The sequence below is a fragment of the Eumetopias jubatus genome, unplaced genomic scaffold (assembly GCF_037043125.1).
Source record: "Eumetopias jubatus isolate StellerSeaLion01/CBP00866 unplaced genomic scaffold, mEumJub1_p1.0 scaffold_13, whole genome shotgun sequence".
Classification (NCBI taxonomy): Eukaryota; Metazoa; Chordata; class Mammalia; order Carnivora; family Otariidae; genus Eumetopias; species Eumetopias jubatus.
Genome location: NW_028274819.1, coordinates 5,027,597 through 5,044,362, shown reverse-complemented (window position 1 = coordinate 5,044,362; position 16,766 = coordinate 5,027,597). Strand labels below are relative to the sequence as shown.

General features: G+C 54.8%; 1 protein-coding gene across 1 annotated transcript in view; it reads right to left on the bottom strand.

Annotated features, from left to right (window-relative positions):
- Window positions 1–12,182: 12,182 nt before the first annotated feature.
- Window positions 12,183–16,766, bottom strand: part of KMT5B (lysine methyltransferase 5B) — a 53,622-nt gene continuing 49,038 nt past the window's right edge. Inside the window, exon 11 of the mRNA XM_028117858.2 lies at window positions 12,183–14,002. Coding sequence (XP_027973659.1) covers window positions 12,504–14,002 — 1,499 coding nt within the window. The 3' untranslated portion in view covers window positions 12,183–12,503. The remainder of the gene's footprint in view (window positions 14,003–16,766) is intronic.

Sequence of the window (16,766 nt, the reverse complement as noted above, 5' to 3'; positions counted from 1 at the left end):
GGGGGCTGGAAATGTCCTATGTCTTGAGCTGGGTGGTAGTTACATGGTGTGTATCATGTCCAAAAATAACTGAGTTGTATGTTAAAACCTGTGGACTGGGGCACCTGGGTGGCTCAGTGAATTGAGCGTCTGCCTTCGGCTCAGGTTATGATCCCAGGATCCTGCGATCGATCGGGTCCTGCATCGGGCTCCTCTCTCAGCGGGGAGCCTACTTCTCCCCCTACTTGTGCTCACTCTCTCTCTCTTTCCGATAAATAAATAGATGGATAAAATCTTAAAAAGAAAAAAGAGCAACAACAACTTGTGGACTTTGTGTAAATTATTCTTCAACCGAAGCGTCTATCACGAGCATTTTCCCGAATCATTTGAAATGTTCTTTAAAGATTCTGGACCGCTGGGAAGGGGAGGAAACCTGGTTTGGAAAGAAAGAGAAGCTGCCCCACAGCCTGGGCTTCCAGGAACCGGCTGCTCTAGGAGCCACTGTGGCCACCAGGGAGAGTGTCACTGTGGGATCCTGCAGCCACGGCCACCAGAAGGAGCTCCCAGGGGCCCCTGGTTCTTTGTGGAGGAATGCACAGGCCTGAGCCTCGAGGCTGGGGAGTGAGGGGCAAGGCTTCGGGGCCCCCACAGTGGGAATTCCACACTGCAGAAGGCACGTGCAATGTGGGCCAGTGGCTCCTACCCAAGGAAAAGTCATATGATGCCAACGCAGCTAGTGTACAGAGCGCTCCCTAGGTACCAGGCCCCCGTGCTAAGCTTGTCATTGCAAGGAACGTCACACCGCCTATGGGGCCAGTGGTGAGGAGACAGGCATGGGGAGGTTTGGTGATGGGCCCAGGACCGCGCAGTGCGGGGCAGCGTGCTACGCCACACAGGGATGACCACTGCGCCTGGCCTCTTTCTGGTGCCCTTGCCCCAGACTATGGCTGCCCTGAATGCAGCGCCCAGAAGCCCAAGAATCGCCCCAGGGTCCTCTGCAGCAAAGTACAGGATGGTTCCTGCGTGAGGTCTGGGAAGCAATGGTGCTGGTGTAGGCTTTGCTGTGACACTTGGCCAGAGATTTCTGGGTGGGGGGGGTCTTCCTGTGGCTCACCCCCTTGTGGCACAGGGTCCTGCAATTCCTGCGTGTCCTGATTTCCGAACACCCTGGGTCCGGGGGACTGCCTGCCCTTGGCTCCCCCAGCTCCTGCTGGGGTAAGCCCCCGGTGCCTGGCTTCCACGGCTCTCTGTGTGCCTGGCTGAGCCTGGCTTGAGGCAGGACCTCGTAAGAACGATATTAAAGGATGTGGCTGGGGTCTCTGGCTTTTGAACAGAGAAACTAGGGTTCTAAGGCAGTTCTGTCGGTTCTGTGGGACATAGGGCGCAGTCCCAGGACCCTGAGATCATGACCTGAGCTGAAGTCAGACGCTTGCCCACCGGGCACCCCGGGTCTGTAGTTTTGAGAACGAGTCTTGGTCTCCTCTTCCCCTGGGTCCTTATTTAGAACACGGAGTGGTGAGGTCTGCCCCACGGTCCGGAGGGGAGAAATCAACATAACAAGCGGCAAATCCAAGCCCAGTGCCTACCCTTAGGGGACAACCGACGACTAATTGTTATAATCATCATCCTCCCCACTTAGCAGAGGAGAAAAGTGAGCTTGAGGAGGTGGCGTCCTTTGCCAGGGATAGCACAGCCCGGAGGTGGCAGGGCGTGGGTCCAGCCCCAAGAGTGGGAGGACCCAGCTCCTCGTCTCTTGCTGCGCCTCAGGCCCTAAGGTAAGCCGGGTGCGGGCCAGAGTCGCAAGGACGGGGCAGCAGGATGAAGGGAGGGGGGCCGCCAGCGTGTCTTCACTCTCCCGAGGCTGCCACGGACAGCCGTGAGTGGCAGTGGCCCAGGCCCGTCGCCTTGTCTCACCTGGGGCCCTGCCAGCTTGGGTGCGTTACAAGGCAGGGGCCAAAGCCTACTGTTGACAGAAGCTCAGAGAAGGGCAGTGCCCAAAACCCAGCCCCACGGACACTTCCTCCGGAAAGCCTTCCCTGCCGTGCTGGCGCCCCTTCCAGGAGGCCTCCTCTGTGTGCCCTGGGCTGCCCTCCCCAGAGCCCCAACTGAAGTGTGTCTCCCTGTCAGACCGTGGGCCACCTGGGGGCGGGAAGCGGGGGTCCCCTGGCGGCCAGCGTGTGGCCGGTGTAGGTCACGGCACAGAGCGGGTGCTCGGCAAACGGCCTTCGAGTGAACGAGTGAGGAAATGAGTGAATGTGTGGAAGACCTGACCGCACTGCGGGGCAGAAGGGGCAGCTTCAGAATTGGGTGGCACTGGGCTCAAGCCTTACCTGGGCAGGTGGGCTGGCCGGTGGGGGTGGGGCTGCCCCCAGGACCCCCTGTCTCCCCCTGGGCACCCTGCAACCTCCCCGCCGTCTTGGTCCTTCTCGAGGTGCCCCTTAACCCCCATGCCTCCCAGCTTTGGTCCCTGTCGGAACATGCTCTCCCTTCTCGCGCACAGGGAAAGCAGTCAGCCTCGAGGAGACATTTAGGGCCGTGCCTGCTCTGCGCAGGCCCAGCGCACACCCTGGCTGGACAGATGGGCCCCAGCCCTGGGGCTTCGGGGGAACCCCGGAAGCAGCAGCGTCTGTCCCGACAGGTGGGCCGGGGCGCCCGGCCTGGGGACAGCGCGGTCCATCACCCTCGCCTGGCGTGAAGGCTGTGACAGCGGCAGCTGCCCGCACCCACGTGTCCCTTAGCCACCAGCCCTCCCCATCCCAAACCTCGGGCCACGGCCCCGGGCCCAACTTGGAGCAAGTGCTCTGCTCCCCGCTCCCGGCCCTTTCTCCACTGGGAGTCACGGGGCGGGATGAAGCAGTCCTGGGGCTCAGGTCGGGGCACAGCCGCTTTGCCTAGCGTGGCCTCCTGGCCTCCCCACTTCACTGGGGCGGGGAGGAGAGGGTGGCCCAGGAGCCCCCGTGGCTGGTGGCAACCTGAGGCTTTGGCTTTTCTGGGTGACCTGAACCAGCAGACCAAAGGGGACGAGAGGCTGGAGTGTGTCTAGGGTTTCTTTCTCCAGGGAGGAAGCCCCTTCCCCATCAGCCTGTGGCATGCCCAGGCCTTCCTGGGTTGACACTGTCAGGCCCCAAGGACCCCACGGGGCTAGAGGGATCAGAACCGAGCTGAGAGATCAGGGTGGCAGTGGGGGTCTCTGAGAGGATTCAGGAGGTGACATCTGCCAGAGGTCCGAGGGCTCAGAAGTTGCTGCTCGGGGGAGGGTGGGACCGAGAGAGGGTCCAGGCAGAGGGAACAGCAGACTTCCTAACTCAGGCGAGCCCCAGGGCTACTCACCAGCCTCACCCCTCCTACTTGAAGCCACAACCCAGCAGGGCCTCCCAGGGGTCCCTAGGAACTAGCCCAGTATGGAGGAGTCCTGGGGACTCCGTGACATTGGTGACACTGTCCCACTCCGAGCCTCGGGCTCCTCCCCCTCCCAGGAGCAGCAGTGAGGATCCCAGCCTGCCAGCCTCCGGTGTTCCCAGAGATGCGGAGAGACACTCAGAGCCTTCCCCTGGCGCTCTCCAGGGCAAGAATGGACTCACGTCACTGTCTTGGGGAAGGAAGGGCAGACAGGGCACCCGTGCTGGCCAGGTTCTCTCTCACCAGCCCCGCTCCCCGCTGCACCTCCAGGGGCTGGAGGGAGTTGAACATTAACCTCTTTGGTGAGTGGCTCCAGCTAAACAAACATGTGTTATCACAGGTCAACAGCAACTACCTCCCTGGCCCGGCTGCCGGGCTGACTTTTTATTTATTTATTTATTTATTTATTTATTTATTTATTTATCTACCTATCTATCTATTTATTTATTTATTTATTCGGAAATCATAAGCAAGTCAAAGTGACTATCACTGAAGCCTCTGTTCAAAGATCCTCGGGCAGAACTGCCCCAGTTTTAAGATGAAACAATGTTGCACTTTAAGATGAACTAACTTGCAGGATCCTCTCCAAAGACAAAAAAAAAAAAAAAAAAATGCTTCCATCTGCACTTTTCTTGGACTAAAAGCATATGCAGAAAAGCTCTACTTTAAAAATGAACGCTGCAGGGCACAGTAACATGGTCAAGTACCTGCTTTTTTTTTTTTCCCCCTGTTAGCCAGGACCGCAGAGAAGATGATGTCTTGTGCATGGACTTTAGCCAGCCACACCCGAGAACGGAATTAGTAAATGTGTCGGGTGCAGGGCAAAGGACCAAAGGGGACTGCTTCGGGATGAGCAGGGCGGGCGTCTCAGGGGCGGTGGCTGTGATCAGATGGTGATGGACGTTCTAGATCCATTGGACGAATTCCAGACAGGAGGCATGTCGTCCGACAGCCGGTACCGGCGTCCCCCGCCTCCGGCGGTCCTTGCCTCTGCTCTGGGGCTTCCGTGGATGCAGCAGCTTGCGCGGCTTAATCGCACCGCTTGCTTTCTTCTCTCTCGCTTCGGCCTGTGCATTTGCTCATCCTCCGGTTTGGCTCTCCTGGCGCGGAGTCGCTAAGAAGAGGTGCCGAGGCCCAGGGCAGCACCTGCCTATGTTGGAATCCGGGCAGGATGCCCGCCACGGCCAGCAAGGGGGCTCAGGCCGTCCCTGCTGCCCGCGGTCCCGTCCCCCTCTCTGTCCCTCTGGCCTCCTGGGTTGGCTGGGCCAGGGTTGGGGCCGGGAGGAGGGTTGGGGAGCCCAGACGGGGCTGACTGGGCGAGGCCAGAGAAAGAGCGCAGCCTCCGGCATTGGATTCCAGGAGCTGAAAGGGACCCGTAGTGGCTGACCAGCCACCGTGGGCCACACCGCTGCCCAGGCACCCTTTTGCTGTTTCATTTAATCCTCAGTGAGGTGGGCACACACTATGATTTCCATTTCACAGAACAGGGAGCCAAGCCTGCCCAAATTAGGAAGTGGTGTGGACGGAATTTGCCCTGAGGGGGCCTGACCAGAGCCCTTGCTCCTAACCCAGTGAGCCCCTGTCTCCCTCCCATCCTCACCCAGTCTCCCCAGGGCTACCTGCCCCACCCCCCAAACCTTCTGGATTGGCCGCACCGGACTGCTCGGCAACCTTCCAGAGCACATCCCGTCCTTCCTCGTCTCCACGACTCCAACGGTCCGCTGCCTCTCCGCCCCCTGGGCTTATGAATGCCTGTTCGTACCAACTCCCCCCGGGCCCTTCTTCATCCCCCCCCCTCCCTCGTTGAACCCTGCCTCGGTCCCCCAGCAGCAGTGGCACCTCCTCGGGTTCACTCCCCTCCAGGCATGTGTCACACTGCCTCCCAGTCGGGAGAGGAAGGGCTGGGGGGAGCTGCCCCCTGAGCCCCGGCGCCTTCTGAGTGCCCTGCACCTAGTTGGTGCTCAAGGTTAGAAGGTTGTCAAGGGAGGAGACACGACCCGAAAGACCCCTGTGGAAGGAGGAGAGGAATGGGGTTGGAGCAGCGTGCTGGCATTGGCCGGAGGAAGAAAGAACTGGAATCCTTGTACATCCTCCGTCTTCCGTGTCCCAGGGGAGACCAGTTCCAGGGGCGCAGCCATTTGAAGTTGCAGTGGAAAAGGCTGTGAGTGCAGGCTGTTTGAGCAGGTGTTAACCGGAGAGGGCAAAGGGCAGAGGCCCAGCGGAGGCCCATGAGCTCACAGACGCCAGCTAGGCCACCCTAACCGCTGACGCGGGGACCATCGGGGCCCTAGGTAGGGGCTCACGGCTCTCTCACTTACTCCTCAACAGCTCCAAGGTCAGTGGCGGCCATAACCCCTGCTTGACACGTGAGAAAATGGAGACCAGAGCGGAACAGCGTTCCACCAGAGCCAGGGGAGGGGGGCAAGACCCACAGCCCTCTGCCCAGCCCCCCGGGGCTGAGCACCTCCCGGAGCGGCTCTGGTTCATGTCCTTTGCTCCCCCTTCTTACGCCAAGAAAAATGAGGTTTTCACTGGCAAGAGGAGGAAGCGAATGTCCTTCAGTTTGGTTGGCAGGAGTGGGACCCGGGGCAGGGCCTTCAACCTGCCAGCGGCTGGGGAGAGGTTAGCGGGTGCTTCCCATCAGCGTCTGACTCCCCACCCCAGCCAGGGGTGTAAGGAAATCACAGCAACGGGGTGGGCAGTTAGATACACAGCAATGGACTCCCTCCCCAGCCTCGCAACTCTGCCTTCCAGAGTGCATCCCCTGAGAAGACAAGTGTCCCAGGGGCCCCCGTGCTGTCACTGCGGGGGAGGCAAGAAGCCTCCTGGTCATGTAGGGCTCCTCCTGGGAGGTCACTGTCGAGATGGGGTCAGCGGCTCACGCAGCTGGAAGAAACCTTGGACTTTTTCTCGGCGGTCTCCAGGCCTCCTCTTGCTTGACTCACTCAGATAAAGACAAGTCCACGAGGCACCTTGTACACTTTTTGAGCCCCCTGAGTCTGTTTGACTAATGGGGGTAAGTCACCATGCTTATCTGCAGGATAACCTTTGGACAAAGTTCTCCTGGCCCCACATAACTGCATGGAAAGGAGGATAAAAGGCCGTGGCTGCCATCTGTCCATCCACAGAACTTTCCAGAATTAACCTGGTGAAGGTGGGGCCTTGTGACAACAGGCTGGCCCCAGTGACCCTCGGCTCTGGGACTCTGGCTTGTGCTCCCCGGGCATGCACCCAGGACCTTGGAGCTGGAGCTGGCCCTGCTGCTTGCTGTGACCTGTGCCTGCGTGTCCTCAGGCAGCCTGACTCATTCATTGAAAACAAAACTTCTGAGCATTTACTCACCTCTCCGGGAGGCTCAGCAAGGCGCCCCCACACCTGAGGAGGGTACCTCCCCGTGTTTATCCCCTACGGGCTGCTTCCGGCTAGTGTTGGCGTGGTTCCTGGGACTCCCAGGGGACGCGGTCAGCTGTCATCTTTTTTTTTTCTTTTTAAGATTTCATTTATTTATTTGACAGAGAGAGACACAGCGAGAGAGGGAACGCAAGCAGGGGGAGCGGCAGAGGGAGAAGCAGGCTTTCCCGGCCGAGCGGGGAGCCCGATGCGGGGCTCGATCCCAGGACCCTGGGACCATGACCCGAGCCGAAGGCAGACGCTTAACGACTGAGCCACCCGGGCGCCCCTGTCACTTGTCATCTTGAGTGACCTCAGTTCTGCCCAACGTCTTGGTCTCCCAGAACCAGGACACTCTCCACCAGGCCCCGTCAGGGACCTTGCCATCATTGAAATGCAGCCCTTCCCAAGTTCTTGAGGCCGCTCTGACCTCAACCTCTTGTCTACCCACGTGCTTGTCTGACTAAGGCTGGACTGTTCCCTGACCACAGGAGCACCTCCTGGCCTCGGGTGTCTGTACTGTCCCTGGCCAGGGGCCCACTGAGGCCGTGGACTCATCTTCCCTTCCCTAACCTGCACACTCTCCGGGGCTCTCCATTCGAGCCGTCTCCTGCCCCCCCCCCACCCCCGAGCCCTCCATCCTGCCATCTTCTGCAGCGCCCCCAACCTGGCTGAGAGCCTCACACCTGGGCTGAGAAGTGCCGGCCTGGCCCCCCCACCGCCCCCGCCGCGGCTCTGGGGGTGTCTAGAACACCGTCTGGTACCTGGAAGTTGGCTGGTCAAGATTTCTGCAATGAATTATGCCGGGTTTCTAGAGTCGGCTTGCTTTTCCTCTCTCGATTTTAAATCTTAGTGCTCCTGAAGCTCTGGGGACTCTCACCTCCTCCTCACTCTCAGGTGACCTCGCCTCCTGTTTACAGACCATACAGAAATTGTCCTGCTGGAACTGGCTCCCGCACAGGCCCACCTCTTTTCCTCTTGTTACCGAGGAAGACGGACCCAGACTGAGACCAGCCCTCCGCCCGCAGACTCTGAATAACTTCCCCACCTTCCCTTTTGGGAACTCATTCCCCGTGGAAGCTCCTCGTCTCACGTCTCACCGTACTTGTCCTTCGGTAACGCCGGACCCCCTCCTTAACCCCACCTCCCCTTCCAGCTGCGGTCCTTCTCTCGCTCCCAGCCAGACTCCACCCCCCACCCCCCCCACCCCCAGTCTGGCTCCTCCTGGAAGTGCCGCCCCACTGCCCTCTCCCAGGTCTCCCCAGGTCGGGGGGGGGGGGGGGAGGGCCCAGGGGCTGTCTGTCCTCCTCTCCCAGCTCCACCTCACCTGCTCCCGGGGCTTTACTCACACCCACACCGAGGCCTCTCACCTCTTGCCCCCCCCATCCCCACACTAACACAGAACAGGGGGGGTTCAACACGTATTAAAGAAATGCAACCTCACTCCTGTCACTCAGGATAGTGCTCTTCGGAATCTCAGACTGGCCACCCATCTGCAAACTCCCGCCAGCCTCCGCCACGGCAGAGCAGACTCAACTGGGGGGGGGTACCCCCAAAAGAGGGAAGTCACAATCTACTGAACTTAGCAGAAAAACTCACGCATCTGACAAGGAGAAAATAGGATCCAGTAAGACAGACTTTAAAGACCATCACCCAAGTCGTCACAGGAGGCTGCAGGCCGTCTTCTGTCCTCCAGATTGAAAGCTTTCCGGCGGTTTCCACGAACACAAACTTAACGCCCTGCGAGGAACGAGCGAGCGGCAGAGGTGCAGTAGGAGGGGGTGGGGACAGCCCTGGCGGGAGGCCTCCTTCCCAACCCTGCCCATCCACACAACCCCCTGCCCCTTCCCCAGGAATCAAATCCCGCCTTTCCTCTGGGCCTCGTCACTAGCGAATGCAAGCAATGCCCACGCTCTCGACCTCAGGGAGGGAGAAGCTGGAGACCGCGTCACCCCCGCAGGCCCGGGCCGCGCTTGCGGGAACCCCGGGGCTGCCGGAGTGCCACTGGGCTCTGCGGCAAGCAGGATGGGCTGCACGCCAGCGACAGAGCCAGCGGTCCACTCGAGGGACAGAATCACACCAGGGCTCCGGGCAGCACGCTGCAAGCTAGCTGCCACCAGGCAGCGGATGGGAGTAAGTCATTTCAGAGAGAAAACCTGAGACCGGACGCCAGCTTTGTAGGCTTCCCACGCGCTGGGACTACAGCGCGCTCCAGTCTAGCCTGCGCCACCCTGCCGCCTGCCTCGCCGGGCGTCCACGGGGACGTCGGGGCGCCGCAGAGAGGCCATCGCGGGCCGGCAGCTCGCCCGGGGCCACTCGGATGCTGCAGGGCTGGGCAAACTCCGGCTCCCTGGCTCCTCTAAGTCAGGCCTACCTCTCCCCTCAACTAGGTTTTGCTGCAGAAACTGGGAGGACAGAGGACCCACGCCAGCCCCAGACAGGCCAGTTTCGTCCCATTCAGCGAGGGCAGAAACCCAGTGCTCGGGAGTTGCATACTGTGGGCTTGGAGGACCGTGTGGTTTGAGAGGAGCCTCTCCACGAGACAGGGACAGCTTTCGCGTTGTCTTTTTCGACAGAAGGAGCGGCCCTGGAAGCAAATGGAGGCCGGGGCGCAGGCCACGCCACTCGCAGACGCTGGAAGGCCCCCGAACCTTCGACCTTACAAATTCAACTTGAAATGGAAGCCTTGTGGAGAAAGGCGCCACTTTGATCTTTTCTTCTCAGATACAGCGAACACCGGCCAAATTGTTTTAATTTCCGAATTTATTAAAATGATTAACCTCAATACTGCAAGTGCATGTACAAAATATTTGTAAAAAATGTTTTTAATGAAACGTTAAAGAACTTACCTCAAATGCTGAAAAAGTCCTTTTTTTTTTCATTCTTTCAGTACAAGGAATACATTGTATCTCAAAGGTATTACAACTCAGCAAAACAATTTAAGACAGTAATTTGAAAAATGATTGAAAATTGAATACTTTACATGTATTTTTATGATTTCCTAATTCTTACAATGTCAGAATCTTTACGAATCATTGCATAAGCTCAAGCTCTAAGTTGTATGGAACGCAACCTCTTCCAAGTGGTCACCCGCGTATGGCTCTCGCCATTCCACACGGTGAAGTTCTACGGCGGAGCCCGAGCAGCTCCGAGGCCCCTACCTGGAAAAACGGAAATCAGGTTCCCCTGGAAGGCGGCAGCTGTGGCTGCCCAGCGCTTGTGCACCCCGACTCCCGCGGCGGGGACACCCCCGGGCTCTGCTGCTAGGGCCCATGGGGAAGGTCAGCCTCGAAAAGCCGAGGCCACAATCAAGTTAACACAAACATAAATAAGTTACTAAAATTAAGCTTAAAAATGGAGAAACGTGGGAAATGTGGTATTTTGTGACTTTTTCCTTAAGATGGAGATTCCTGAAATGGCTGTTGTTGGTATTCCGGGAGACGGTGTGAGATTTAGGCTCTGAGCCTCTTCGACACACCCCACGCTAGGACGGGAGCGAAAGAGGTGGCCCACCGCTCTCTGGCACTTTCCACACACCGGGTCTATGCCCGACCTTCCTTAGTGGCACGAGTCTCACACTCCTCCCACGAGGGACAATGTGAGGACTGGACGTGGTCCGTACCGCGCTCCGAGGGCCTCGGGACAGACCCCGGGGCGCTGTCCTGCTCCGTGAAGGGGACAAGCACATGCGGAGCCGGGGGCGGGGGGTTGCGGCGCCACACCGCTACCTGAGGGGCTGACCTGCACAGGAGACGGGAATGAGGCGACGTTAGGACCACATGAGTAACTCCCTGAAGGACACGAGGAGAAACAAAAACTCTACGTTGCCAACACTTTCATGAATATTCTTAATTTCTATGGGGAACCCCTATTGGCAATCGTTTTATGGGACTCAATTTAAAGGGTGTCCCCAGAACCTGGACACCGGCAGGAATCACCCGGGAACAGTAAGCATTGAGGTTTTCTCCACCGACTGGACTTTTCGTTACGGGCAGACTTCCTTTCACTATCTTAAGACATGGACTACTTTTCTATAGACACTACACGAATCCCCTAAATCGATTTTACTCAGGAACACTGTATATCTGAAAGTACATGTACACATTTCCCAGAAATAAAGAGACCCACTGGCGTCAAACACCTGCTACAGCTTTATATTCCCAAATTATTTGTCCACTGATTTTGTAAAATAATCCAGAGAAATGAAAGGTTGGTATTGAATATAAAGTAGTAATCAAAAATTTGCTCATTAAGTTACTTAAAATTAATTTCTCTTCTCAAAGTGCTTCAAAAAAAAAAACAAATTAAATCTGACTCCTCCTTTCGCTTAACTGATAATATAGTCAAAAAATCTTTGATATTTTCATACATAAACTAACATAAGCCAAGAACTCCCACTGATGCAGTGCTTAAAACTATATATTTTATAATTTCCTATTTTATTGGCATGAATATTTCTAAACTTAAAAACCTTCCTGGTAAGTTCTTTTAATTTCTTATGACAAAAATTTCTCACAACACACAAATATTTACAACATATACATTGTTTTCAGTTCTTTACATTGAATTTCAAAGACAAACATTTTTTATAGGTTACCACAGAACAAAAGCTGTGACTCATGTTTTTATTTCATAAACTATTATAAGTTAAAGTGAATAGAGTTTTTAATATTCCTTGTAGCATTTTACAAGTGCAACAGAAACCTTGAAGACCCAAATTAAGACAGCTGTAGTTCATTAGATAAATGTTGCTTGTTGTCATCACATTGTTCACAGCAAAGTTTTGAAAAAATAAGCACCAATCATTCTTGCAAAGAACAATTTTATCTAAAAGGGTTGAAAAGTGTTAAATACAAGGTATTTAATTTACATGACAAGCAATAAATACGCTGAATTGGAACTCATCCTGCACACTGCTACCCTCGTACATATAATGTACTGAAAAGTTAGCGGTCACGCGTGTAATTGTATTTTTTTTTTTTTTTTTTAAGAAACCAATTCGACTCCCAACCGATGGTTTTGCTGTTTTAAGCAAGGCCACACACAGTACACCTGGGCCAGCAAACAGTGTGAAACCGACAGAACTCCGAGGGGGAGACATCTAGCAAAGAAATCAAAAAGCCAAAGATCATTGCTGGTGATATTAGCATATACTAGAAAACCTTAATATGCTGCTACTATGACTTGTTTTAAATTATTTTTTAGTCATATATTAAAGAGCCAGTTGATGCTCTTGGTTTAAAAAAGAAAGAAAAGAAAAGAAAAGAAAAGAAAAAAGAAAGAAAGAAAGAAAGAAAGAAAGAAAGAAAGAAAGAAAGAAAGAAAAAGAAAGAAAGAAAGAAAGAAAGAAAGAAAGAAAGAAAGAAAGAAAGAAAGAAAAAGAAAGAAAGAAAGAAAAGAAAAAAAGAAAACTGTGTAGCCACATTATTGTCTTCAACGTCCCGTGTGGAAAGCTGCTATCACTGTAAATTTTGCTTGAGCCTTTATTTTACAACAGGGCTTTCCCTCTAACTCGGAATTGCACGTGAGAAGGCTATTTAAAAAGTACAATAAAAATCTGCACAGATCAGACTTGGGGAGAGTCAGTGCGCTGTACACTTTCTACAGTATGATGCTGCTAAGTGGGGAGAGAAGGGGGCGCGGCCGCTAGAACGTCTCGGGTGAGGAATAACTGACTGGAAGTCGTCTTTATTTCTGTAGAGGAGGGTTCCCCAGGCCCGACCGCGCCCGAGCGCTCACGCGTTGAGCCTCAGAGACTGGTCTTCCCTTCTCCGGGAAGAGATGTCAATGTCTATGGAGTCCTTGCCGACTATCAGCCGCAGGCGCTTGGCTGGAGGCAGAGGGATGAAGTCGTCCTCGAAGTCCTCCTCGTAGTCCTCGTCCGCCGCGTCGGCCTCGGAGGAGGAGGGCTCCTCCGTGCTCCCCGCCTCGTACTGGCCGTAGTCGTCCACCTCCACGCGGGACTCCAGCAGCGAGAGCGGGTCGCCGCAGCACAGCCCGTTCTCGTGGAGCCCCTCCGAGCACGGCCCCCGGGCCTCCTCGTCCCGCTTCAGCTGGATCTTGAGCTTCGTGGAGCTGCTGCCCGACCCTGAGTTAAACCCATTATTGAGCTTTGCTACATACAGATTGTTATCGTTTTCGTGGTCTTTACTTAACTTGATGCTTATTTTTGAAGAATTCGTGCCGTCATTCTCTTGGTCGTTCGTCTTGCTGCTGCTGTCGTGGCGCCGACGAAGAGTCAATTTGGGAATCCCAGAGTTATTCTCCAGGATCAGCTGGGCGTCATACCTCGTGATTCGCCTCTTCTTTTTACTTTTTGCAGTTCGGAAGCCGTCTTTTGCTCGGAAGCCGTCGGACGTGACGACCGACCCGCCGCCGCCGCCGCCGCCGCCGCCGGGCGAGGGAGCCCAGTCCGCGTAGCTGCCGGGCGCCGGCTCGGGCTCGGGGGCGCGGCGCTCGCCCGGCTCGCAGCGGGACGCCAGCACCTCGGGCGCCGCGCCCGCCTGTCCGGGGCACTCCTGCCCCGCGGCGGGCTCCTCGGCTCTCGCCAACTGCCTCACGAGTTTCCCTTGCCGCGACTTCTTCTTCGACGGGCCGCTGTCGCCCCTCGGACACTTGGCTTCCCGCTTCTGTGCCGCCCCGGGAGCCAGGCCGTCCTCCGGCGCCGCGGGAGCCGGCCGCTCGCCGCCGTCCGGGCAAGGTCCCGCCGAGCTGCTCTTAGAGCCGTCCGACGCGTCCGGCTCCTGCGGGCCGTCACTAGGCTCCCTCGGAGTCACCCTCGCCCGCGCCGACCGCCTGGTGGTGTAGGTGCAGGGGGCGCCGTCCCCCGACGGCGGGCCGCGCCCGGAACCCGCTCGGTGCTCCCGCGCCGCGTGTCTAGTTAAGCACCCGCTAGCTGCTGTGGCTTGAACTGGTCCCTCGGGCTCCTTCTCTTTTTTAATGGGTAAGTTTTTATACAGAACTACTTTGGGCTCTTTGAGTACTAAGCTTCCCATCTCGAGTTTTCTTGAAGCACTCTTTTGCTCCAGCCGCTTGCAATGATTTCTTAGTTTTATCTTGGAAAGTAAAGGCTTTGCAGGCTTTTTCAGTTTCTTTGGTACCCTGGAATTATTTATATGAGTTAGCTTAGATGAGGTAGAGTTGGAAGAAGCTGGAATTCTTGACATAGACTGCCTTGTCAATGTTCTGCTCTTGCTGTTCTTTTTCACACCAACTGAAGATTTTCGGTTAGGAGCTGCAATTAAGGAGAAAAAAAAAGGGGGGGGGATGAAAACCAGCCTTGGTAACACAGGAGTGCTCAACACAACAATGCCCAAGCCTGTCAGCTATGAAGTGTTCGCATTATACCCGCACGTGCAAGATGGACCCCGTCGGGTCTCGGCCGGCACATGGGCACCCCCACACCACCCTCCTGTAGCTTCCCAACCGCTGCCTCCCATTTATGGAGCATCTATGCGTTTCCCACAGCAAGGACCCGGACTCCACTCTGAGCTCGTCCATAATCTATCGCGATACTTGTCCACAGTATTTCTTTTCCTGAATCTCTTACCACATAGAAGATTTGAAGTAAACGAGGAAAAATCAGATTTTTCTTTCACAAATTCTTAACATCATCATTCAAAATAGGTTTCTAAAATCCATTACTCATTAAGTCAAAGGAAGTTTATTACTAGACCGGTAATACAGAACAGAAATATATTATTAATGAGCTCTAACAGACACTCTACCACAATGGCTTCAAACAAGCAAGAGAGACCTGAAGAACCGTATATTGTCAATTCCACACCGAACCGCACTCCACAAAGTTCTTGCTCCAACTCCGTGAGGACCAGCAGACTTCCAAGGGCGGCGGAACTTACTTGGCCCCGTCCCTCCAGGGACCACCTGCTGCCAACAATCAAACTAAGGCGGGAAGAAGCATGCTGCTGCAGTTACACTCTTGGGACAAAGGGGGACCCAACTTCCTCTGGACAAGCATACAGAGAGGCCAACCTGAGGACCAACAGGACTGTTGACCAGAGTCTCAAAAGGCTTACAGGTGACTCAACTTTAAGCTGCTTCCACAGTGAGCTTGACCTCACCAGGGGCTTTCTGTTGTCTTTATGTTTTTTTCTCTCCATTTACATTTTGGACCTGTATGTAGAGTGTTTTACAGGAATCCATTTCTCAGTTACTTAAGTCTTCCCGGCTCCCACCTGAAAACCTCTTCCCCATCAAACTACCCCTTTCAGTCATTCACTAGGAAAGCTGAGATGACCCAACTAATACTCCCCACTTCGCTCAGAAAACAGGGAGAGGAAAAAGCGACTATGGGTAAACCGAGCACACTGCCTGACAAAGACTGTTGCCACCGACATGCCCAAGGGTTGCCAGGGCGACTGCTGTTCCTTCTGCATGGCTAAGCAAGTAAGTTACCATTAGTTAGTTTTTACTGAGAGAGAAGAGCAAGAATGCATTACAAGCATTCCAAAAATATCAAACCACCAAGAATAGAAGGCTCTATACTCAAGAAGGGTGTCTCATAAATGGCTTTGGGGAACCCAAACCAACACAGTTCCCAGGAGTGAGATCTCTGATCGGACCAAGAATGTGCTTATCCATGTGGGCTACCACCCCAAGGCAGCCACTTATTTTTAGAATAGTAGGAGTCGTGGTTTGGATACCATTCAATTGGTGAACAACTGATGTAGCATGAATTGGAATTATACAGAACTAGCTGGAAATCATTTTTTTAAATAGAAGGCTGCACAGGGCATTCTTTTGTTAAAGGATTTCTTTATGCTCACAAGGCTTCCTACAAGGTAGACTGAATAGATGTGCTTGTTGATGTAAATGCACTTGGCTTTCTCAAATGTGGCTGTGAAGTCCTTTGGCTCAGACCAGGCTCCTGGAGGACCATTCTATGACCAAAATCAGTGGTTCTCAGCCTTACTTTGCCTTTTGCCATCCTGTTCTCATTCTGTACCTCCAACTGCCCCTTCACAACGAAAACATACACACCACATGCTGGACAGCAATCCCGCTGCAATTTGGATCCAGCTTGTCCCTCTAATGAGACAGCCTTTGCCAATCTTGGAAGACCTTGTCATGAAATCCAGAGGGCACTCTCTAGCCCTTCTCCCTCCTCCTTTCTCTGCACGATGTGACACTGCTAACCATTTTTCTCCCTGAAAACTCCTGTCCCATTGGCTGCCCACAGGGGCACTCACTCCTGCCCTCTCGACTGCGCTCCTCAGGCCTCTGCTGTCCTAGACCCTTTGGAAACTACACATTCTATGGGTGACAGGCACCCACCCCCACCCCCCCCGCATGGCTCTTACCACTGATGCACTGGCAGCTCCCGAGCCACTTTATCTAGCCTCCCTCCTAGATTACAGAACCGAATCACCAAATGCCCGCTGGCATCTAGATCTTCCCCTGAGGATGGACTCCTCCTCACAGTCAACGAGCCCAAACTGAACTCACCATCAAGCTTCACGGCTGTTCTCCTTCTAAATTCTCCACCCTGCTCAGTACCACCACCATCCACCCAGCTAGCTGCCCAAGCAGACAGCGGGAGGTCATCCTGGCCTTTCCCCAACCACCTCACCCAGTCGGCCACATGTCCCCTGGAGCCCACTCCCGTGGGGCCCCTGCGGCCATCTACTTCTCTTGCTTCACAGTCCCCTGCCTGAGTCGTGGCAACAACTCGACTCCCTCCCTTTTCTCATCCCTCCCATTGCTTCCCCAACAGCCCGTTCTCTACCCTGTGGCTGGAGTGAATTTCCTAGTACAACATGTCACTGCCAGGCTTCAAAACTTTCAATAACCTAATGCCCTAAGAATAAATCCAAAATTTTAAACAATGGTCATATCCCTCCCTCCCACCCCCTACTCCAGCCATGACACACTTTCCTTATTCAAGTCCTACGCTCGGCCCCGTTTCTCCATTCATGAATTCCCTCTGCTCTGAACATGCTTCACGTGCCCAACCTCCCACCCCCTTTAAGACTCCGCTT